Consider the following 25,495-nt stretch of genomic DNA (forward strand, 5'->3'; position numbering starts at 1 on the left):
AGAATTAAAAAATCATAAATTCCTTTGCCTCATCTTTTATTTCTCATCGCATTCCTCCAAATGAATTGATTCAATCTGAAGTTCAATTCGTGGTTGATTCACAGTCGTGTATGCACACTCGTCTTTTCAGAGTTCATTGGAACGATTTTGATTCACAATCATTCCCGTGAATACTCACTTGATTAATGTACACTGCTTAGTGGAGGCGCATTGTTCTATGATAAGGTGAATCATGACGATAATACAATTTTCATTTAACAAAGAAAGTAATATGTTACTCTCTAATAGGTCTCTTATTTATGATATGAAAGGTTATGCCTGGATAGCGTGTATTTATAAAACAGAAGTCCTGAGGGTTTGTAACGTTTAAATAGGCTATAAATGATGTGGTATTGGTCGCATATATTGAAGCCTGAGCATTGGCTTTTCTGTAAAACACTCGTTCTATTCTCATTTCCAATATTCTCTCGCTTTTTTAGGCAAATACTCCAATGCTAGTTCCCAATACGGTGGTGGCGAGTAGAATGATAATTTGTTTCGGTGTTGAAGTGCCATAAATTATTCACGCACCATTGTGAGACTTTCAATCATGATTAATGCGGTTACGTGATGTAGGAGTGTACGAGTAGGGAAATGGGTCGAATATTTATGGATGATATTAGGTAAGAATAAGTTCATGCACTGTCAGAGGTTCAGAAATTACTTGATTGATGAACGTAATGCTCCTCCTTCCTTTGAATATTTAAAGTCCTTCGTAATGAGCATATCGTGACGTCGAGGGCGTAACGTGTCTTTTCTTTTCAAATAATATGTATAACGGACCTTTAAAATGGCTCTCATTTGCATCTCGTAAGTTCTCAATCCTTGTGAATAAATGATGAAGCGTGAAAGACGGATTTGATGGGGTTTTATTTTAGACTAGCCGTGAACCTATTTCTGCGTGCCTTGTCTTGAAATATCCATACACAAGATTACCATAATAGTTTGAGTTTACCAGCGCCAATTTTTCAGCGCTAGAGCTGATTCAATATGGTAGTTATTCGCGGTTAATATTGCTGCAACGCCTTGAGTGATAATATATGATTAATGCTTCAGAGGTCTTAAAACAGACGATGAATTTTTCGCAACGGTGTTACTAGCGTAACAAATAAAGCGGAATCGTATTATTCTCTACGAAAGATTTTTATTCCATTTCGACTCTTCAAATATTGCTATCGACAATTTAAATGACTAATATATAATCACTGAAATCGTTAACTCTAAGTTTGTTAACTTGTTGAAATGGGGTAAGCTCGAATAGGGTTATAATATCTTGTAAGATGCTGGTATTGCCCCAAAATTGGCTTATTTACATCGGCAAGTTGGTTCACATTATGCGACTCGCGAAGGCGGAATGTTTTTTTATCATATTTCATTTGTATTTTTTTCTAAAAAAAACTCATATTGCTGATTTATTTATTTCTTTTTTTTCATTGGTTTCGTATGTAATGTTTATTGCATTCGTATGTGATAATGGAAAACGCCTTCTACTAGATTAACGCCTAGTAGTTGCCTGTTCAGATAATGGAGCTTTTGGTTCCTTTCATCGCCGTAATTATGTCTTGTTACGGTGTATTACGTGTCTTTATTCGCTGTGCGCTAAAGGAGCTCCCTTCCTCTGTTATATTCGTGGTTAAGGTAATTTTTCTTGATGTTGCTTCAATTTCTGTCTCAAATTGCACTTATCGTGAAGAAAAGCCGCTGCATGTTGGTTCTCGGGCTATAATTACGATTTCCTCATTTCTTTTTTGTCTTACTTGAAGACAAGAAAGTTCTAATCTGCCGCCGGCTTGCTACTAGCCTTCAACGAGGAAGTGATGTCTGTAAATTTTAAGTGCTGCAGCATTTTAGTTCGTCCAGTTGGTATAATTGGTTGCTCCCCTTTTCTCTTACGAAGAGCCCTTTTCTTGGTCTCATTAGCCATATGTATATGGTTTTATTTTTCTAAAAACGTGAATGCGGCTGCGTTTATCGTTACGGGAAATATTTATCTTTTTACCGATATGGCGTTGTTGAATCTGCCTTTCAGCTTCATGAAATATTGTTAATTTCATGCGCTAAGCAACAATATCATTAATAGTTAACATCCAGAAGATAGGTTTTACCCATCATTCCACATAATGCTCCTATCAATTTATCCGGTAAAGTTCATCATTGAATGGCCTGAAAAACACCCCTTAAAGTAAAAGTTTTTGAATAGCTGTGTAGTAATGCTGTTTTAACAATTATCGTTTTTTTTTAGCTGTAATGATTGTGACAGTTGGTGATTTTTTTTCTATTTCTTATTGCAGAAGACGTTGGGCCGTTTCGCAGTGTGGAGATAAACTCCTCGTATTCCCATCTTCCTCAAAAAGGTGAGTCCAACTTTAATCTGTGGAATATTTTCCTCCCTTCGAATACATCATTTACATCAGTTGACATCACTCTGGTCTACTTCGTTTTTATGTCAAATATATATTGTTATTTGTTTAATTTTCACTAGCCTAGTTTGGTGAATTCCATTTTCGAATTTCTGTGCCCATTTAAAAGAGATGCCGTCATGATTCATTAATAACGCGATGAAGGTAACATTGACTGGAGAGGGTTAGATTTGAGGAAGGTTAACTGATGAATATGGATTTTTTTGTTTTAACACACAATATTTTTATGTCTAGAAGCGGCAGGATGTTCTACTTCCTCTTCCACATCCCTATCAGTTTTATTCCTTATGCCAAAAACTGTTTTCAATTTTGAGGGAGCAGTGCGCGATTCCATAATTCCGAAAATTGTGCCATCTTTCAGTGCACTTTGGCGCTGTTCTTAACACATCACTGAGCTCGATCGACGATGAATGAAACGATTCTCGTTGGCGTGTCACCCGATTTTCTATCGCTTGGTAGTGTTATCTTCTTATTAACAGCCGAGTATTTTGTATTCGCCGAATGGGAATAACCGTTTGTATTTTATATTCGTTGCCGGAAACAAATTGAAACAATGCGTTTTTGGTTCCAAGCTGGTAGCGCCATGAATGAAGTATAAGCTCCTTGCGTTTACAGCTTTTCGTCTATGTGAAAGTTAACGCAAGCGGCTTTTAACGTCAAGGCCAACAACGTTTGTTAAAACTGAATCGGTTACACTCTTCAGTTTTTAACGGCATTTTGAATATTCGCGGCGAAATAATTTTTAAAATAGCAATTATATTATTTTTTTAAATTACCCTCGTGTTAATGTTTTCAGGGTGATCAGCATACTCTCGTCCTCACGTGTATTTTAAGTGTGGTAGAGATAACTTCTGACTATCTTTGTCAGTCCTGAGACCAAGCTCATTATATTGGTGAAATCTTCTCTGGTTTTTCACCGGGCAAATCGCTCTTAGGTCGACGTTTGGATGGCTCCTTCTGCCATCATCCACATGGCAGGAGGCTGAGGCAGCCATCGAAACGTCGGCTTACGATCAACTCTCCCGGTTGAAAGCCCGAGAAGATGACATCAGTATCATGCGCCGGAAAGAACAAAATCATATTTGAAGCATGTTTCACAGTGTGGCTTCGGTATGCACTCTAATAAACCCTTCGTTGTACATTCCCCTCGCTGCTTTTTTTTCACGTCCTAACTTGGAACAGTCCCCCTTCGTTTTCCCCGATCTATATTCTTTTTTTTCTGCAATATAGTGCAGATAATCACCCTCGGAACGGCCCCCAGTCCCCTGTTATTCCTTCTCGCACGGCACCCCAAAGCCTCCGTTGCGAGTGCAGGGAGGCGGCGTTGAAAACTCTCGGGTCTGAAAATCGCTACCATCGGACATAATGAGAAGCCTTCGTGGGGGACGAAGCGTTTTTTTATACGTTTTCCCGGAATGCCTTTTAATGTGTTTCACTTTTTATTTGCCGCGCGGCGGAGCGCATGCAAGCTCTCGCGTTTAAAAAATAATAATGATAACCCTTCGCTCGTAACGGCTCCAGTGTGTTATTTTTTTAATTCTCTTTCCTCCCACCCCCTGTGAGTATTTATTTGGTTCCGTGCTCGGAATAGGTGGAGGATTCGAAGGATAATAATGGTCATGCGAGAGTGTCTCGCGAGTTTTTTCTATGGAAGTGGGCCACGGCCGCGGTAGTCCGAGAACGTCGCCGCCTCGTCTCGGTGTAAAAATATAGCCATTCAATTGTTTTGCGTGAATACGGAGCGCGTTCGTGTATATAGGTGGACTAGTTGTTATTTCAGTCCCTTTTATTTCTTCTCCTCTCTTTGTGTTATCTCAGGGAAAATAGATACCCACCTTATTTTTCTTTTTGTAAGGCGCGTTTAGTTTTGTGCTCTGAACAAAAGTGCCAATGGAAACATTCAGATAATCAATGATCTCAGACCTTTCCGGCGTATAAAGTGCTGAAAGGTTTCTCGGTTTTCCACCGGGAAATTGGCGACATATCTCCCGACGTTTCGGAGAACAATTTGCTCTTCATCCTCTGGAGATCTTGAATTCCGAAGGTCACCTGAGGATGAGAAGCAAGTCGTCTTCGTACGTCGGGAGTTATGGACTCAATTACCCGGTGGAAAACCCGAAAATAATTCCTTGCATTCAGATAATATTTCCGGCTGTTTACTCCCCTGCAGAATATTTTAAAGCCCGTAAGCAGTCATTAAAAAATTGCCAATGTGGAAGTTTTGAATTAAAGTTTGACCACTAGCTTTGTTTTTCGTGAAGAATTATTTAGAGTACGATTACGAGATGATAACTTTGCTGAAATAGGTTAATTTTGTGATTGACAAATAGTGAATGGTAAATTTCATCATCTTAGGTTCTCTTCTATGGTATGGAATTCTTAAAATTACGCTGGATTATCTCGGATATGTACGTGTTGTAGGAATTGCATAAAAACGTGTTCTCCTCCTATATTGAAGACCCTGCCGTTTTAAATGCAATTCAGAGAACTCCTTTTATCAGTGCGCCATAATCGTGACAAGAAAAGTCGACTCGCTCTATCTGTCATATCTGTGCTGATAACTTGCGAAGGAAACTCGTTTTGGGCGGAATTATAAACAGTTGAATCTGGATAGTCTAAAAAAAGCCATCAACCTGCTGATCATCGTTCATGACCACCCCATAATCGGAGTGAATGTCTTGGCATTATTTTCGTGTTATTTATTTTTTCTTCATGGCCTTCTTCCTCGTCGTTGGCGAATCAAGAGGAGTTGGAACCGATTTTCGCGTAATTATCATCAATTTACGACGCCTGGATGCCTTCTCTAGTGGAATGTGGCCGGTGTCTTAAGAATTACTGTGCTTGTTCTGGCACCTGCTTCGTGTCTTTAGGATACACTCCCTGAAGCCTTATTTTTTCATTCTCGTTGAGAACCTGATAATCATAACTCTGCCATATCTATTTCAGAGGCGTTTATAGCGCGGAGTTAAGTCTTCCCAGATCACTCTGGTTAACCCATCCATTTTATCCTCTTTTCATGTTACATCTCTACGTAGTACTTGTGCGGGAATAGAGATGAGTTGTTCGACTTGTTTTACTCGTTTCTCCGATTAGCCTGAGTTGACTTTGCTCATAGACTATCAGGATTAGGGTAACTGTCTTTCAAGAATGGTGGCAGCAGCAGGTTTACGTGTTCAGCTACTTCTACCTCCGATCAGATAAAAATCAAAGCCCCAAAAGCTCATAAAGGGTGAGTTAGAGAACTAAAAATATTTATTTCCTTCATCAAGCTGTAAGATTTACCTCCTCAAATGCCCTATTTGATACACTTGTTTTGAAACAATGAGAAAACGTATAACAATCGAGTCTTTCATCTAATTCTCCTGTTTATAAAAATGTAGTAATCCGTTAGAATGTTATTTTCGGCACATTTAGTATGTGCAGTATTATAGAAAATACTTATCGTGAAGGTGATATTCCCTTTTCCGGCTCTATACCGGGTGAATAACTTCATTGCTGCCAACGTTTCGAGTAGCGACTCGTTACCCATACATAAGGCAAATGCAAGCCAGGAAAGCGTGATATCGTTTAGGTGCACTGAATGGCTAGGCTTTCTCTTTGTATAATTCCATTTTAAGTTCGGAAAAATAAAAAAAACCTTGCTTTGTGCAACTTACCTTTTAACTGCCTAAAGTGAAACTTGAAAGTGATACAGTGTATCGAAAGTATTCGACGATTAAAAGTTAAGTTGTAGAAAGCAAAGTTCGTTATTTTTCCTTAGTTGTCGTTTAGGTGTTCACAGTAGTGGTACCATAACCTTCTCCATAGAGACGCATTGTCGAAAGCGCATCTGACGGTGATGTAAACTCGGAGGTTATTCTCATGAGATTACTCTCAAATCGCTTTCTGATGAATAAAATCGGAATATTCAAGCGTGATGTTGGAATGTGGATGTGGCAATATTCAAGTGGATTTTTTTTCTGTATTGAAACAAATACTTGTTATTTGCCACGATTATAAAATTTATTACGACCTACGTGTCAACTTGCTACATCATATTTCCTTTGAAGACGACGTAGTAACATTGAAACCGAGGTCGCTTTATAATGACCCAATGATCGTCAGTACACTCTCTGTATTCATCTATGGTCGGGTGTTATTTTCTAGAGGAGGGAGTGCTTGACCTCTAAGAGTGCCATCTTCCAAGGACAAGAAGACTTCCAGCCCCGACTCCTTCCGATATCGCATCGAAATCCCCGCCCCTTGCATCTAAGCGCGTTTTTTGGGTGGGGAGGTTAACGACCTGCCTCTTGGCCACTTGAATGCCCGTGATAGAGTTATGCGGAGGTCGGGGTGTGTTTTGGCAAGTGGAGTGGGGGAGTGAAGTCCCTTTGAATGGCCGGCGCCCCACCCCTACCCCTCGGCCTCTTTTGCTTGTTGGATACCGCCACTTACGCCGTCCTGTGTTGTCCAGCCCCCCCTTATCAGGCCAGCCGCCATGGATAACTTAAAATCATAGGATTATTTTTTTAAATCCTTATTAATTTAATTTAATGCCGTACGAATGGCATTCTACGTGATGGTGTCATGTAAAAAACACCTTTTGAATGGAAGTGAGAAACCCTAACACCTATCTCTTCCCATAAAACATGGATTATGAGAGGATTATTATGTAAGAGTTTAAAGAAAAGGTTAGTGAAGAGTATGATGTGGTGTGTAGCGCTTTCGGTGCGCAAACGTGGACACTAAGGAAAGAGGACGAGAGAAGACTGGAGGTGGCGAAGGGTGGGACGAAGTGGGTGTGGAGAAGAATGGAGAAGGTGAAGTGGACGGAGAGGAGGAGGAACGACGAAGTGCTGGATATAGTGGATAAGGAGAGGCAGTTTTTAGATGAGATACGGAGTAGGCAGAAGGTATATTTGGAGGGGGAGTACTTGGCGGGAAGGTTGAAAACAGTGTTAGTGGGTACAATGTTAGCTAAACGAGGGAGAGGATGGAAAAGAAAAGGATTTTTAGATAGATTGAAAGAGAGTAGGCCTTATTGTGAATTGAAGATGGAAGTGCTCGATGGAAAGGGAGGCACCCATAATTGTTAAGTACTCCATGGAAACCTACCTTAATCGGCAGAAGACTTTAATAAAAATTAATGTGATGCATAAAGAATAGTATAAACTAATAAAGAACAATATTTATCTCATTCTTTCAAAATATATGCGTCTTGAAGCCGATTAGTTAATCTGTATATAATTTTTATAGTTATGGGATCGTTAGTAAGTCGAAGTCAGAGGGATGCCAAACAGGGCGAAGAAAATTTTTTTAACCAAATTTCAACCCTTTTTTAGCTGATGGCCGAAGGAGCCTAAATTTCTAATGGTGTTTGAGTCGAAAACTCACCATTTTTAAACTACAGAAACTTTTGAGCCAAGCGCTCCGATCGGCCGCTAGTTTGCCTTGTTTCCGAATGCTCTGCCTGCCGGAGATTGCGATGTATACAAGTTATCCGGAAACGGAGCTAACTCGAGGCTAATCACAGCGCTTGGCTTAAAATGTCTGTCGTTTAAAATGGTGCGTTTTCGACTTAAAAATCATTGGTAATTTTGGTTCTTACTGGCATCAGCTATCTGGGATTAAAATTTCGTGCCGCATTTTTTCTCCACTGTGTACATTTAATCCATCCATAATGTGCGCGAAATCAGTTGTCATGCATTCAATGAAACGGTAGTGAGGTTTTGCTAACATTTGTGGCAAAAGTCACGGTTACTTGTTTATTAAAGTTTTATTATGAATACAATGATAGCCATTATTTTATTGCTATTTATTGCTATTTTTCGGTTGTAAATTTTATTTCCTATATGTGTAGACCTCACGTAGAAGATGTATGATCTTTGCTTTTCCCGGCGTATCAGTTGCATAAAAGTTTCTCTGGTTTTCCACCGGTTGATGTCGTCCATATCTCCCGACGTTTCGATCCGCGACTTGCTGATCATCCTCAGGGGATCTTCCGAATGATTGATTCGGAAGATCCCCTGAGGATGATCAGCAAATCGCGGATCGAAACGTCGGGAGATATGGACGACATCAACCGGTGGAAAACCCGATAAACTTTTCTGCTCACGTAGAAGGACAAACATCAGGAATTCAGTAAATAAATCTTTTCATAAGCGCCCATTTCATTCGCTTTTTGTTTCCCGTAATAACAAAATAATTATCGCCCAAATTAATGAAAATAGTGAAAAGTGGTTTTTCAATATATTTTCATGATCCTACAGGTATCCTAGCTCAGTAACGAAGGAGTGCGACCACATGTTAATGTTCATAAAATGCTTAAAATTGTCTCTCATACCACCTCCTGAAGTATTGCAGATTCCTCCTGAAACGTCCTGAGTATTTACTGTGAGGCTCCATCTTTAGACATACATATATCTACCCATGCGTTTTGCGGCTCTTTCCGCTGGCGCCGTAGCGACTCTTCCCCCAGCTTGCGCATGGTGTTAACCCCTCCCCTCCCCTCCCCTCCCTCCTTACCCTCGCCACTGCCTTTCCGTATCCTCTATCCTTGATACGAGTGGGCGTGTTTGTCTGCCTGTACACTGGGGATAGTGTTGTGGCTCCGCGCGACGCTGAACTTCCCCTCCGAACCCCTCCCCTCCTTCCCTCTCATTTCCAGTGACTTCCGGCTTCGCCAGAATCGTTGGACGCGCGGTCGTGGGTGTGGAGCGGAGGTTTTTGAAGTGCCGGGGAGAGGAAGTTTCTCCTTGTCGGAATGGAAAAAAAAATGTTTTCGACATCCAGCTTGTTTTAGGCTGCTTTATGGTCTGCTTATTGCAGCGATCAAATACCCTGTGGGAGTCCTTAAAGATTTGTGATCGGAGGAGTAGATGTCTTAAATTGGAGTAATTGTTGACGGGGGAAAGTTTGTGACGTGTAGTATGAAGAGAGGGTTGTGACGAAGAACGTTAGCTTCACTCTTTTGGGTTAGGCAAAATTTTCCTTCTCATTGAAATGTCCTCGTTAATTGGGCACGTAAATAGTCAACCTAGGTTGGTTGCATATAACTCCGTTTAAGGCAGTGAAGCGGGATCTCTTTGAGAACTTAACGTAGAATTTATGTTGCTAATTCTATCATTGAGTGCAGTGATTTCGTACCTTACCCAACTTCGGTAAAACTTGAAGCCCAATTACCCATGGTTTTATAATTGATATGGGCCTCTCATCAAAGGATAAAGCCAGCAGCCTGTGCGCCATGTTTTAAAAATTTGTTCCTATTTTTTCAAAGTATTATTTGTAGACCAGTTGGTCGAAGCCCATTAAATATTTCTTTATTATTACCTATAGAAAACTCAACATTCACACATCGCAATCACTAAACTTGCGTATAGACGTGCCCTAACGCTGGAAATGTGTTTCGTTCTATATTTTCTGCCGGCTTTCAGTAAATTTGAATTGAATTTAGCTGCCGAAGCTGCTTTACATTGAGATACCGTGCCTGTGCGCTGTATCGCTTGTCGTTCTTTGCCGGGGGAGCTTGTGGGCGGCATGTTTCCGGCTGACTTCGGTTGTGCCTCGATTATTTTTGTTTTTGGGCGTTCTCTATCGCCGAGGTCAAGTGTCGAAGGCGTTTATCTGCCTGCGTTTCGGAAGTAACGTCCCCTGTCCGTTTTCCACTTGGAGAGAACATCTTCATCGAAGCGCGCTTCATCGAACAGCTTAGGGAGAAACGTTGCATAGTCACGCCTTGCATGGCAAGACAATTGCTCTAGTGCTGAGGGAGGTCCGGTTTCATCATTGTGAGGTGGTACCTTAAGATATAATTGAACCCGATTACCCATCCAACAATCTAATAATCTCGGGAAATGCGGTAAAACTTGAAGCCCAATTATACATGGGTTTATACTTACGGGCCCCTCAGCAAGGGATAAAGCTTACAACCTCTGCGCCATATTTTTTTTGCTTTTTTTATTATCTTTCAAAGTATTTATTGTAGACCAGTTGGTCGAAGCCCATAAATATTTCTTTATTCTTTTATGACTACCCATAAAAGGCCCAGCACTCACAATTGGCTATCATTGAACTTGCTTATACACGTGGCCTAACGCTGGAAATCAGTTACATTCCCAATTTGCTACCAGCTTTCAGTTGAAGTATGACTTACAGCGTTTATGGTTGCGCTGCTGATCATTTATTTGAGCTTATAAAAGGACTCTTGAAAGAAAGAGAATCATATATTTTCTGTTGAAAAAGTTTCTAATTAATTGGTAATCGAGTAAACATTGTCTTATGCAATCCTTTTTTTCACCTCACTTTGTACTTGCGATATTTCGATTCCCACAGAACTACATTGTTGGCGCAGAATGCTGTGTTGAATGAATTTTACGGAACTCCTTTCCACTTAAAGGTTAAACTATTTGTTACAGTTTTAGCTAAAATTAATTGCTAAAATAAAAGTAAAAATTTTGCAAAATTCCAATCCACTTTAATGTTTTACTATTTGTTATAGTTTTTGTCTAAAATGAATTGGCTAAAATAGTAGTTAACCCAGTATTTTCCTTTCGGCGGGTTTATATTCTTACTTATATTTGTAGTTTCACGACGGCAGTTGAAATGTATGTCTTATTCGTTGTTCTTTACATATTTTTGGCTTGTGAATGCTAGTTATATGCTTTCAATCATTAAGGTTCTCGCCATAATTTATCTCTCAAATGCCTTGCACTGACACTGATTCCGTGGGGAAACCCGTTCCAGATTTCAAAACTTAATATGACGCGTTTTTCATCTAAATTCATGGAATCCAATCTTATTCCTTAAAAAATAGAAGAATAGCGGCGACGAGTGCTTCCCCTCCGACCTTGGTTTGGATCTTGGTTTTTGGAATTCCCTGGATTTTCCTTATCGCCGTTTTACCTAACTGGGAGCCTGGAATGAGCTATATATGCTTCCCTTTATTTTTCTTGATGTGTGTTTTTCCCGTTGGGAGATGAGTTGCATAAGGCATATAGATTCCGGTAGAAGGAGAATAGCTGTACAGAGAGAGATTCTCAAGCTGAATAGAATGGAGAGAGGGAGAGATGCTGGCAGTAAGGGTAGGTGAAGGAAGCCAGGGCATGGAAATAGCTGTGGCCAGATCTTGTTTTCCTTCGTGCTGTTGTGGAAAGTTCTCATAAAACCACCTATTCCCCCTGGAAAGAAGGCTATTGCGGAAAACTTCCGAAACCTTGGAACGCTATTTATTGGAAGGAAGCTCTTCGTGTTCATCCTCTCAATTTCGTTTACTTGTTTTACCCGCAGCCTCCCTTTTTATGATATTTGCTCGTATTCCTATTCTTAGCAACTTGTGGTCTTATTGCTTCGTCAATTCTCTTCGGCTTTCTTTTATTGCTCCCTTAGTTTTTTTTTACTAACGTCCTCTTCTTCCCCATTCACAGGTAAACTAGCTAACTAGTAACCTTTTTTCCGACCTTGTTCGGGTCTTCAGCAACTCGTTCAACTAAGGATATCTATGGAGTTGGATAGTGTTGTTTTCGGAGTTATGGTCGTGTTTGATACTCGGAAAGTTTTAATCTCCCAGCATCGCTTCTTCGGTGGATATTCCTCCCTCTTGCGTTGTGAGGAGCAATGCGGAGAACCTTATGCGTGCAGCGATTCCCTTGGGTGAAGGAAGGAGTCTTCAAGTTCTATTATACCCCAAAGTTCTAGTTTTACCTCAAAAGTAGATGCCGTTTTAGGTTACCTTCCATGACCAAAGTTCGGTCCAGATGGTCAGCGTAAGAGAAGGAAATTCAGTTTTATGTTCACTAAGTTCTCATTTATTTAGCTAGAGATTTCATGCCATCATATAAATCTTTTAAGCCGCCTTAAAAACAAATTCCTTATCCCGTTTCGTATCTCAGGTTTGGTTCTCCTTGCTTAAAATTAGATTAACGAATACGAAATAGCCGTATAATATAGAAATGGTATTTATTCCCCGAATTTCTAATGTATTTATGAAACATCTTAATGGCACCGAATAATTTATCAATGATATTCCTTTAATGAAATTAAGTTATTTGAATTGTGTGTTTTATGTTCTCTACCGGTAAAGCATTTGCCATTGATGGCCGAAGTGGTTGCTGTGACTGTACAGAAAGCTTGAACCCCACCCAGGTCATTTATCATCCGTTCATGATTTTTATTGTCAATACGAGCACTGTCACGGTCCGTAAGCTGTGGAGAGCATAATTCGCAAATAGGGAAGGGGGTAGTTAGAAGAAAGGATCAGTCGCCGAGCCATTTCGTTACATCATGCCTGACCTTGGCTCGGTCATCTTCTTTCTGCCCCTCAATGTTGTTTTCTTCCTCATTGCCGCAGTGTGGCATCGTCCTTGTTTCGTTTATTTCCTCTAAGCTCTTGGTGTCCTTCCCTTATTCCCCTCTTCCAATGTACCCCCCACCCCCACTGCCCCCGTATTAATCTTGGAGAGAGTGAGGGGGAGGGTAAGAATTCTGGAACTCTCTTAGTGAGCCTCCTCTCTTCCTCCCCGCCCTACCACTTCTAGGTTGCTCTCTCTCTTCGTGAGATGCCCTTCGGCCCATTAACGAGGTCCGTTTCATTCCATTCGGGAGAATTCGCTGATTTTCGGACCGAATCCGTGGGAGAGCTCACTCTCTCTTAAGTGTGATTGGGCTAAGGGGGGAGAAAGGAGAGAGAGAAGGTTATACGGACTTGGAAGGATGAAGGGGTAATTGTCTCTTCTGGGAAATCCCTCCCCCTCCATTTCCACTATTCCCTCCATTATCTCTTCTCCTTTCATTCCTCATTCTTCGGTCTTGTACCAGGTGATGGCTCAGTGAGCCGAAACGCGTTGTACGCATTAAAAAAATATTGTGGAAAAGTGCTGCGATCTTTTATTAATTTAAATATGTCTAACTTCCACCAATTGAAGCCTGAATCTGTTGAACTTATCCCTCATTCCCCTACTTTTCTCCCTGTTTCTCCCCTCCCTCTCTCTCTCTCTCCCTGCTTTCCACTCCGCTTTTCAGTTTTTCCAGTTTCAATACATGAAATGAGGGCGTAGGAAGCCAAGGGGTACAAGTGTTTTTTCAGAACGGAGTTAGGTACAGAAATTAGGTTAAGAAAACAATTGGAATAGACTAGATATTCAGCAGTGCATTTAATCTTCCACACACTGTCATCACAGAACCGAGACTCACTGGTATTCCTTGGCCACCAAGTTTTGGTATATTTTTTCAGTCAATTTCTGCACACAGCTAGCTCTGTTTAGAAAAAAAATCACTTTTACCTCTTGTATCCTCACCCCCTCAAATGTGTCTCGCTGCGTTTATGCAGTAGCAGAGAACAGGATATAGTAAAGCGAAATCATTTACTTGGAGACGAATTTAATTCTTCTGTCCGTGGTGTTGGAGTTGGAATATTGGACGTATCATTATAATTTTGAGTTTTAAAGTGTACTGGAAACGTTATGGAAAAAGTTATTACAAGCGTAGTGATCCGAGTTAAGGGAATGCGGCATCTGTTAAATCTTGCTCGGGTATGGTAAAATTGGGTAATGTAGTAATTGATTGTCGGGAAAATGTCGATATCTCATCAAAGTTAAAAAATTATAGTATTATATTGTCTTTAATACTATAATTTTTTAGGTAGGTAGGGTGGTTAATGGAATATATTTTTAAGCACTGGAAAATAATCCTCGTCTTTTCTCGTCTCTAGGAAATTAAATTACCATTCTCCCTCTTATCTTTCCCGATTATTAATTTATTGTAATTGCGTCATGTCCATCGTAAATTTTATTTCAGAATCTTTCACTTGGTACTGGCAGGCAGTATCTTCGATATCTTCGAGCTGTCTTTCGAGTTATTCATTTTACGGGTTTTTGGTTTCATTTCACATACTAGTTACAAAACCTGTCAAGCTCCATTGCATTGCCATGCGTATTTATTCGATGCTGTTCGCTTTGTACCATTCACATCTTGCTCGTGGATAAAATTCGCATTCTTGAAACGAGCAGCCTACAAAAGGTTAGGTTTGATAGATTTAGAATGTCTTCAGTGTAGAATAAGATTATGCAACTTGCGTGTTATCATTTTACTTTTCCATCGACAAAGGTTTTATTATAACGCTTTGTTTGCGTGTCACGACTACGAAACTGGGTGGTATCCAAATTCCTTGGCCGCCAGTCGGACTTATTCTCTTTTATTTCGCCGCTTCTGGAATGGCGCTCTGTCCTATTCAGGAGAAAAGTGAATAGATGCAATCTGGGAAATGTAGGCGACGAGGTGGCAACGCTGTCCGTCTCTCGTAAACATGGTCGTTTCTCCATCCTCTGCATCGACGCCCTCCTCTTTCTGTGCGTTCACGAACTTTCCCCTTCCTCCATCGCCATTATCTCCGGATTCTTGGAAGCGAGTTGTCAGCGCGGAGAGATATCAGAAACCATCTTCTTCCAATCCCCCTGCTTCCCCCATCGTCCAAGCTCCTCTTTCATTTCCCCTTCAAACTCGTCCACTATTCATCATTAGTCCTCTTGAAATATCACAGTCGTACGCGGAGCGAAATCAATTTGGCTTATCCGTGTTCGCCCGTCGTTGGAATAAATATTGATAATATGGAAATATCAAGTTCTTTCCAAAGGTTTCCCGTAGGCATTAATTTTTTGTATGAAATACTTAGCTGAAAGTGAAGGAGTGATACTTTCTGATTGCTGTCTTCAACTTCCTCTGCTATGATGCTTTCATTTGATCAAGTTGAAAATATTATGATACCTCTCCAAGGTATGATTTATGCTATTGCCAATGTTTTGCTTACAATTTTTGTTTGAATAATTTAAATCTTCGACTGTTTCCTTAGACATCAGGTAGGCTTAGTTAAAATCACAAATTCAACTATATGGCTTAAGGTTATTGGAAATAAGCCTCCAAATAGTGTCGTATGAGTAGCATAAGACATGTTTTTTTTCCAACAGTATTTTGATTGCATGGAGGAATATTTTTATATGTTCGATGATATGAAATTCTTGCTCACTTGAGGATTAAATTTCTTTCCTTCTCGTTCTGCAGATATCGCGGGGAACTCTCCACTTGGCAGTCCGGCGATATCTCGTAGGAACGACATTAACAACTTGGCAAATAGCTTCCACATGGATTCTGTACTTCAAGAGCAGGCATTCCAGCAGCAAATTCTTCAGGTGAGTCTAGTTTATCTCTATTTATTCCCACTAATTTCCTATGCATGCATGGGAGAAATTATTTGTCATATTTGACGGTAAATAATTAAGTTTTTACCATAAACATAGTTCCAGTAGCTTCGCGTATCGTGAGTTTCAACATATTTCATTAGCATTTTTCCTGGTAGTTTGGCCTGAGACATCATCGAACTTTCCATGGTTCACTAGTCAGTGAAACTATAGACTTGCCAATAACATCCACCCGATGGGTCACGATAGCGCACCACATAGTCAATCTTCGTTTAGGTTTATTGTATCTTTTCAGCCTTATCCGTATGGCTGTAAGCATGGCATCCTGCCCGTCTACATATCACATTCTCTGATTTTCTCTCCTGTATTACATGCTTTTCTCGGAAATTATTGAGCTCATTCGTCGATTTCCACCGGATGGAATTTGGCTGGGACAGTGGTTTTAGATATCAGCTAATCCTGTGCGAGTTGGTCATCCAATCCCTGTTTTGGAGGTATATTTTGCCAGCCTCGGTGGCGTCGGGGTAAATACCTTGCCTGCCAAACTGGTCGCGGGTTCGAGTCCCGCCTGATTAGGTTTCCCCTTTCCAGAGCATTGATGTTAATGCACGTTTATTTATCAAGTTAAAAATCCCCATGTAAAAGGCCAATTGCGCCATGTTGGCTCGTTGTCTTCTGTGGTGTTCTTGATTCGTGGATTTCTCCATCTTCCGGGTTTACCCCGCGATGTTTGTCATAGGTTCGACCTGGAGACGCCTGGTGGAATCGCGGCGAAACTGCAGCCATCATATGACAAAGAACGCGATGAAAACTCGGAAGATGGAGAGATTCACGGGCTAGTCGTGCTGTTTTCGGTGGTACAGGAATTAATAAAAAATAAAAAAACGCGTGTCAAACTCGAAATAACTCCTCCCCCCATTTCTCATGGCACTTGAGTTCGCACCCCATGCCTTTTTTTCCTGCCATTTCGTCCATCCTCCCCATCAACCCTTGAACCTTTCGCACGGCTTTGGGGTAGTGTTTAGTTCGGAAAGGAAAAGGGAAAGTTCGCTCCCCACCCCCTTCTTAGTCATCGACCCGCCCAAGCATCCCTCTCCTCCCCACCGCCGCCTCATATTCTCTCCAGCGTCCTAGAAATCGGAGATTTTTGCCTCCCATCCCCCGTCCGGAAAGCGGGGTTGGTTCTCCGGCGGGCGAAATGTTTCCGTGCCAGCTCAAGGCACGGCGGTCATGACCACCGCATGGGGTCGTGGATATTTTTTGGTGGAGGAGAGAGAGAGAGTCAGAGTCGCGTGACCTTGGTTCTGTCGAATTAAATCGATTTCCTCGTAACTACCTCCGTCTCTCATCCCTTCCTGCGTTAACAAAATCCTCCTCCCTTCCCCACACTCCTTTCAATATCCGTCAGCCTAATCCCTCCCTCCCCACTTCACTTGGAACTCTCCATGTGAATAAATTGGAAAAAATAAATAAAGAGACCTTAACCTTTAGGGGAGAAAAAAATTGATGAAATCGAGTCATGGTGGGGTAACCGAGAAGCCTTATCGTACGGTCGACCACCTTTTTTTTTAAATTCGTAAGGGTCAAGTCATATTGCGAGTTGAAAATCCCCCAGGCTTACGTGCGGTTGATGAGGTTCATCCAAAAAGAAGAAAATGATCCGGGGTTACTCTTGGGGGTTTTGATCGACCCCCAGTTATTCCTCCGTGGATTCTCTATCGCCATTTTTTTGACGGCTTAATCGAGATAGACACGTGTTAGACATTAATCTCTTACGGTGAAAATGATTAATTCTACTCTTGCACAGTCTTATCAGGCCTTAATTTTTTTAATATGGATGTGATGGTCTGGAATCAAAGCTAACGCAAGATAAGTGTAATTTATTGCGTCTTCATGAGTTTCGAGCATTAATCTGGGAGACCAGCAAGACGTGCGGTGTGTTTTGTCTTATTCATTTTTACGTAGAATTTCATTAATTTTGTTTATTTTTTATTATTATTATTTTTAGAAATGCCGCCCTGGGTGTCGGATATATAACATTGTTCTTGCGCAGAAGCCGGAAATTCCTTCTCATTGTTTTTTTCAGCACTGTACCTTATCTGATTTCGTGCTACTTTATATTGTGCAAGGTTATATTAAAAAAAAGGTTGTTAGAATTTCTTCTACGACAGCATCCAGGCTATTTGACATTTTGACAATTCTATCTCGGAATATCTTCCTTACTATGCTATCCATTTTATCTTTTAGTTTGTAATAACGTCCGTGTTATGAAACTATTGGATTAAAAGATAATTTACGTGGCCGAATAAAAAAAAATACTTGACATATACATCTAATTACCATATGCTTAGACTTTTTTATCTCTACCACGTGTTGTTTGGGCAGTTGTAGGCTTTCGTATCAGTGATTATACCTTTACTTGCCTTACGTGAGCTGGCTTATCACTTTTTATCGCCATTATCTGTAGGTTATTTTAATGATTTCGGCTCCATATGGCTTTAATGTACATCGGTATTCATATCCATTATATATTTATTAATGATGTCTTTATTCCACTCACACGGTTTGTGAAAATGGATGGTTGAAAATGTCGTATTTTTATGGTGAGAGTTGATTACGAAATGTATGGTAGTTGCATGCCTAGGGAAATCGATTGATGAATCATTTCATTGATCCATCGTATGGAGGAAGTCGTATTTTTTTCTCTCCACGTTAATTCGCATTAAAATTAAAGTTATATTTGCCTCTTAAAAGTGTTGTTATTTTGAATGTGCACTAAATTTGAAGGTATTAAATTTTTATGTTTCATTTTTTGTGTGAATATTGTTTTATATTGGGGAAATGAGAGTGTGTTTTAAAAAGTAGTCAATTTTTTGCAGGATTACTACTCTGAAACGTATTTAAATCGGCTCGATGCAGTCTGGAATTTTTTCAATGGCAATCATAATACTATAAAAGTTTCTGAGTGCTCAAAACCTGATGTTCTTCACCACTTAAATGGATAAAGTTTCAATTTTTGTAGAGTTTAGTACTAATGTCTAAGTTAACAATTATTCTTTCACTGAATGTTTTTTGTCCCGAATTATTTTTAGGGAGTGAGAAAAATCTTGTATGATATACGGCAAACTGTGGTGAAAGTTCTTAATATTAGTTAAATATAGTAGCTGCAATATTTCCACAGGATTCATTCGAACGCGACGACTTTTTTTGTTACAAAAACATTACCACTTATATAATTATGCACTTGATAATGTTGTTGTGACAACAAAACGCGTCGTGTTCGAAATAATCCACTGGAAATATTGCAATGTCACATTTAACTAATGATAATCTCAGCTAGATAGATTCTAGCCGTGTAGGATTATGCCTCATTGAATATTAAGGAACACATGCTATCATGAAAGTACGTTCTGTCTTGCTTTCACCTCACTTATTATCCTTTCGCGTAGCGGAGAACGCTTAATCATTCTTTATTCCGACTCCGTTCGACGCTAGGGGAGCGCGCGGCACACGACTCTATCGCCAGCGAATCATGAGTTATATGTCCAAATAGCTAAACAAGTATTCTTACACTTAATATTTATCTTTTTTTCGTCCCAAATTTTGTGTTGTGAGTAAGAAAAATGCTAATCTCGACTAGATATACTATGTGTGGGATTATCCCTCATTGAACATGTAGAGCACCAGTAATCTGCAAAGTACTTCCTATGTCTTGCTTTCACCTCACTTATTATCAATGACGTCATGGCAAAATTAGCAGTTACAGAGCGCACTTACTTAACTTTTTTTAGGAGTGAAGTATTACTCTGTGTGTTTTTTATTGCAAGTCATTATGTACATTTTCTTTCCAAATTTTTTGTTTTGGTTAGTAATGTATAAATTAGAAATTTTGAGGCGATACAATTGATAAAAATGCTATTTGACTATCATGTCTTTTGTTAACCAGTTAAATATAGTTGGTGCAATATTTCCACAGGAGTCATTCGAGCACGACGACTTTTGTTGTTACAACAACATTACCACGTATTAAATTATGCTCTTGATAATGTTGTTGTAACAACAAAATTCCTCGTGCTCGAATGACTCCTGTGGAAATATTGCACCAAATATCATTACATCATATCATACAACATTATCAAGTGCATAATTATATACGTGGTAATGTTGTTGTGACAACGAAAGGCGTCGTGTTCGAAATAATCCAAGTGAAATATTGCAATGTCACATTTAACTAACTGCGCCAGAACGCGCGAACGACGTTCCGGCGCGTTCAGGCACCATGACACCACTGCTTATTATCCTTTCACGTAGCCAAGAACGCTTGATCGTTCCGTATTCCGACACCGTTCGACGCGAGGGCAGCGCGCGGCTCTAGCGCCTGCGAGTTATGCTTCACGTGTAGTGCGCCAGGTCCCCGTGGTGGCGCGTTGACAGGCGCTCTCTCGGATCCTTCGGGGGAAAAGTGGAGGGGGGGAACATTATCATTTTTTCTTCCCGGAATCGGCGACGGGGCGGTGGAAATGGAAAGAGAAAGAACAAGCGATCGGGGAATTCTTAAGAGTTCTCTCCTCCTCTGGTTTCTTACCAGACCGCCTCCTTATTACGTGCTCCGCCTCGGTTCTCTCTTGCCTGGCTTCTCGGAATATTTCGAACCCCCATACTCCCTCTCTCTCTCTCCCCTCTTGATTGATTTCCCGTGGAACAAGTCGATTCCATTGTGCCGTGATATACGTCCTTTTCCTCTCCGGACTGTATACTCTCATCGAGACCGAGTAAGGTTTTCGCTTGCTCGTTTCCAGGGTGAGTGGAAAATTCCCTTTGCGGCGGCTCCGTATTTGAGGGAGCTATCGGCAGTCGAAGTCGTTTGCTCCATTAAGGGCCAGAACGGTAGGTTGGCGTGGAAAAGATTCTCTGGGGAATGAAAGAGGGGTTATCGAGTGTAGTGGAGAATGTTGGGAGCTCGGCTTCCGTTTGAAAGCTTCTGGGTTCGAAACCCGAGCACTCCTAATCGAATTTTTTCAAGGTCCAAATGGCTCGGGCCAAGGAATTTAGTGGAAGTTTTTTTTTTGCTCTTTGACTTTAACCATTTATTGCGTTTAGCGTGCAAGATCCCTCTAATTCACATGGCTTGTCATACGGTTCCACACATATGCATAACATGCGGTAAATTGCATAATGATATACAAAACATTTAATAACAAATTATATTAATCAAACTAGCGAACATTAAATTTACAGAATACTGAATAGACATTCCACCTTTTGTAGACCACCATTTCAAAGTAAACCTCTCTTATTTTTCTCCAAAGACTAGCGTTCTAGTAAAAGAGGGTTTTCGTGTCATGTTTGCTGTAAAATGATTGTAAATGTTTAAAAAAATTATTTACTTGGACCTGGATGTAATTCGCTGTGATTCAGTTTAACGGCGTATTGTTGTGGATTTTAGGTAGTAATTATGAAATTCTGTAGTTTCTCAGGATTGATTTATATCACATCGTTTTCTGTGCTTATTTTCAAATTGTGATCACAGTACATATCTTATATTTTGTTTGAATTTTCCTCCTCTCCAAAGCTCACCAGCGCGATTGATTTTCGAAATTTACTTCATCTATTGTGATTTTTGTACCAGGAAATTTATGCTACCTCTTGCGATTCGAAAAACAAATTTAATAGCTTGAAAGTGCATGTCACTTTAATCTCAGCCGCGTATATTTGTGTATTTATCTTTGGATCGCCACAGGGTAAGTGCAACCGTCACGATTTTTCGGGTGCTCCTAGTCACCCAACCCTCTTTAAAGTTATTGGTCACCTGTCGCCATCCGACCCTTTGGCTTCATTGAAAGAACTTATCCAGTGGCGTGTCCCAGAAGCTTTAAAATGTTTTCTCTCGTATTTCAAATTGGAAAAGTGAGCTTTTCTTCGTGGATCTTATTTCCATCGTAAAATATGAACAACAAATGGTAAATTCTGCACACTATTATGTAACTTCACTACTGACCATGGTTTTGACACTGTATTTTACAAGTTACGTTGAAAATGACTAAGGGATTATATTTATTATACATAGAGTGATTAAAGATTGACATAGGCACTCTTTGTCATTTTAAGGCGCCTTAACGAAAGAGTGTGGTAGTTGAGTTATGTATTAAAGTGTAGAAATTACCATTTGTTGTGAATATTTTATCATAGATACATCGCATTTCCACCGCGTCAAGCCTAAAACGATTTAATACGTTCATTTCCCGCGATTGTGAAATCAACGAAAATTCCTTGGCGAAAACAATTACATTGAATCATCACTTCGACGGGCTATTTCGTCGGCGACTTGGTTTGTTTCCTCTTTCCCTATCTATCGCATACTTAATCCTGTCTGTTTGCTTCTATTCTGGGAATGTCGTTTCATTGTAGCATGTCGATGAATCACGGAAGCAAAGAACGATTTCCGTGGTGACTCAAGGCCTGCCCGCCGATGTTGTAGGACTTTTAAGCCGCTCTATATTCCTGGATTTTCTGGTGGAACGGCTTTGAATCCAAAGTTAGTGGTTGTCGTATAATTGTTCTCCTTTCATTTTTATTCTTTGAGCATAGCTGCTTTTTATCTATTTTATTTTATAGCTTCCGGAACAATATGGCTTATAATAGATATAAATATGCTTATTCGTGCCAAAGTACACAATTTCAATGGTTTTTTTATTGGTTATTCCCAATAGAAGGTTTAAAATTAAATAAGTTGTTTAAGTAAATCTTAGCTGAGATGGATGTACTTAATAAGAGCACTGTCAACTTTATTTCTTTTTCATGTCTCATGTCGTACCAGTTGTTATCAGTTATTCCATTATTGTGAATAAATCAAAAACTACTTATCAAAAATCTGGTAGTCTAGATATCTATGATACCTGTATACTCATTGATATATTTCTATCAAATACGTGGTATCAAAATGATGTCTCATAATACCTTTGTGGTTATTACTATATTATAACGCCTTCTTGTGTGAGCTCGAATGTTGTTGTTAACACGTTAGGAAAGCTGTTATGAATACTAATTTGAAAAATATATTCTACGCGTGATAGTTTTCATTTTTTTGCGCAAGAAGAATACTCATATCATCTTGTATTATTCAAGGTATTAGTGTTTCTCTTAATAACATGAAGGAAAAGGTTAACATTTCTAATGCTATTTTGTGAAAATACAAATAACGAGATACACTTAGGGTAGTTCTAAATATTTTAGTGTCGTTTATGGAGTAGTTTTACGTAAGAAATTTCTGTAAGCATAATCAAGGAATTTTTTCGACTTCTAAAATATCCTTTCCTATCATTAAATCACCATGCCCAAGGCAGAAAAATGTAGGTATGCATAGTTAAATTCCTTGGGTAATCCTGCCTTAATACGCACGTCCAGGCATTATGTCATCGTCACGTCAGCTGATTTCCTTGTTAGTATCGACTAGGAATGATAACTGTGGCTAAGATGCAGTCCTAAACAACTTGTTTTTCATATGAAAGATGCCGATAATGCCCGGAGATAAGAATGCTGTTGCCTCAATGCCTATCGTCCATCATTAGTTTTGATGTCGTAGCGAAAAAAACAATCGTGACAGAGGAAGCATCTGCAGTAGATCCGGGGTCGATGATAACGCTAGCCCTTGCTGTCCATGCGTAAGTAGCGCCAGATGTCTGGTGGAAAGACTGCTGGCCTCATGTTTCGGCTGTTTTGACTCCCCGGCGCCGATAAAGATAATGTGTTTATTAGCTGGAGGAGGTAAAAAGTATCTAATCACGCAATGCGTTTCACATCCGTATGACCAAAGCTTTTTTTTGTGATAGAGCTGTTTTATAGTTCCCTCATGATCAAAAAGGTAGTAAAATCCTTGTCCTTCATCATTTCATCGTACTTTTTAGACCTTTATGAGTCGTCAGTTAGGTACTCGTTTATGTGTTTTTTTTTTAATGCTGGCGTATTCCAAAGAGTATTTTCTATTTGATTAGGTGCTCAAACTAAACTTTGAAAGATAATAATACATTAAAGAAAGTTTTTAATGATTCCTACCTGTTGCCTGATTGCTTTCAAAAAGTTGTTTGACCTTCCTCTCTGTATCTCATCTCAATTTTTATAAGACTTTTTATTATTGTTTTTTCCTATTTGGATGCACATTTTATGTGGTGCTGTGTTCATCACGTCATTTCTAACATAATTTTTCATTCATTTCTGATACCCTGATTATAGCTAGGCGCTAGAGTTTCGCTGCCTTACTTGTTGTCACGACTTTGTTGTGAGTCGCGAGTATCGTTCATTCAAATCAGAAAATCACCTGAAGAGTCATCGGGAGTGTTGTCCCCTCTTATTCTTTGAAAACTCAATTTTTTTCCATTCTGCGGATTCAAATAATTAGTTAAGATGCTTCATCTTTTGTTTTCTCTTACAATTTTTCATTCATATATTGTGAGTCATCTTTTTATTTATATTTTAATCTTTAGCTGTTATACTGTCGCAGTGTTAATCCATGCTAACAGACACAAGAGAAGATGGAGATATTTTGTGAGCTAAAGCGATGGTGGCACAGTGGCTTGTTTTTAAGGATAATGGATCCGATGGTAGTGACCCTAGACGCTTGAAGTCCCCTTCTTACGTCAGCTTTCCTCGATGGGAGCGGCTGTGTGGCTAAGTTTAAGCCAATAGTTGATAGTTTAGCTGGATCGTCGTGAACAGCAAACATAACCGGCTAAATGGCCTCAGAAAAACGTTTTTATGGTCTACGGATTTTTATTTGCCGACCCGTGTTTTGACAAACTATGCCAGTATACAAAACGAATAAACTTTGAAAATGATATAGTTAGTGAAACCTGGGTTGGCATTTAAAAATCCGTGGACCAAACAAACGCTTGGCAGTGAAGATTTCTCGGGTCTCACTTTGAATCATTGGATTTTCTCAATTTATATTACGGGAAATTATTATTATATTATTGGAAATTCAATGAATCATTGGATTTCTGGATCCCTATGGATGGATCATGGATCCCTCACACCTTACCCGGTGTGAGACCCGATAAATCTTCACCACCATTGGTCGCCTGGGAATAAATCAGACATTAAATCAAAGAAAAGCTTGTCTCTGTTTGTGTTACTGGCAATGCTTGCTGTTGAGGATGTTCTAGCTCGACTATAAATTCTGTGACGCGGCTCTAACCTTGGCACATAGCCGTCCCAGCGAGCAAGATGGGGACAGCAAGCAACTTGTTTCTCTACCATCAGGTCCATTATCCTTACAAACTCGTGTCTATCACCCCTCATCGCTTTAGCACGCACCCTTTAGCCCCTCCGGTTACACCCTCGGAAGGGTGACGTGATTATCACTTGACGTAGTTTGACCCTAATTGTCGGAGCTCTTTCCCCCCTTACCGTTTCGCGTCAAACTCTGCGTAGGAGTGTATGACCCGTCAGTTAGCCGTCAGGTGTACTGCAGTGTCCTCTGCATGCGACACCGCCCCTTTCCGGCGCTAACGAGGTGGACCCTGACCTATTACGCATGCCCCCTCCCCCACGAACCTCTCCGCACGGCGCTAGTCCTATTTTTTCTTGCTTGCGGTTAGGACACCAAGACGTGACATTAAAGTGGGCGGGCGTTGATGAAATTAGGCGGAGTAAATTGATCGTGTGTTTTAGCCGACGTTTAGGTATGAATCACACGATACTTGACCGAGTCGAAGGATTTTAGCTCGCATCCTGAGGCCAAGTATCATGTGACCTAGAACCAGTGTGCTGTGACTCCTACAAAATTGTCTCTCCTCCTACTACTCCTACAACGTAATTCCACTCTTCAATGGTGCGGCAGTAGTTTGACCCTAGTTTGACGTAGTCCCCAACTTC

At 40.1% G+C, this 25,495-nt stretch overlaps 1 protein-coding gene across 6 annotated transcripts in view; it reads left to right on the forward strand.

The window, feature by feature from the left end:
* Nucleotides 1–25,495, forward strand: part of LOC124159288 (histone deacetylase 4) — a 539,951-nt gene that overhangs the window by 396,166 nt on the left and 118,290 nt on the right. For 5 of the 6 annotated variants that reach the window (XM_046535002.1, XM_046535004.1, XM_046535005.1 and 2 more), the window contains 2 exons: nt 2,331–2,393; nt 15,489–15,616. In XM_046535002.1, the coding sequence (XP_046390958.1) occupies nt 2,331–2,393; nt 15,489–15,616 (191 nt within the window). The remainder of the gene's footprint in view (nt 1–2,330; nt 2,394–15,488; nt 15,617–25,495) is intronic. The other variant, XM_046535007.1, reaches the window with a different exon arrangement.

The sequence above is a fragment of the Ischnura elegans genome, chromosome 5 (assembly GCF_921293095.1).
Source record: "Ischnura elegans chromosome 5, ioIscEleg1.1, whole genome shotgun sequence".
Lineage (NCBI taxonomy): Eukaryota > Metazoa > Arthropoda > Insecta > Odonata > Coenagrionidae > Ischnura > Ischnura elegans.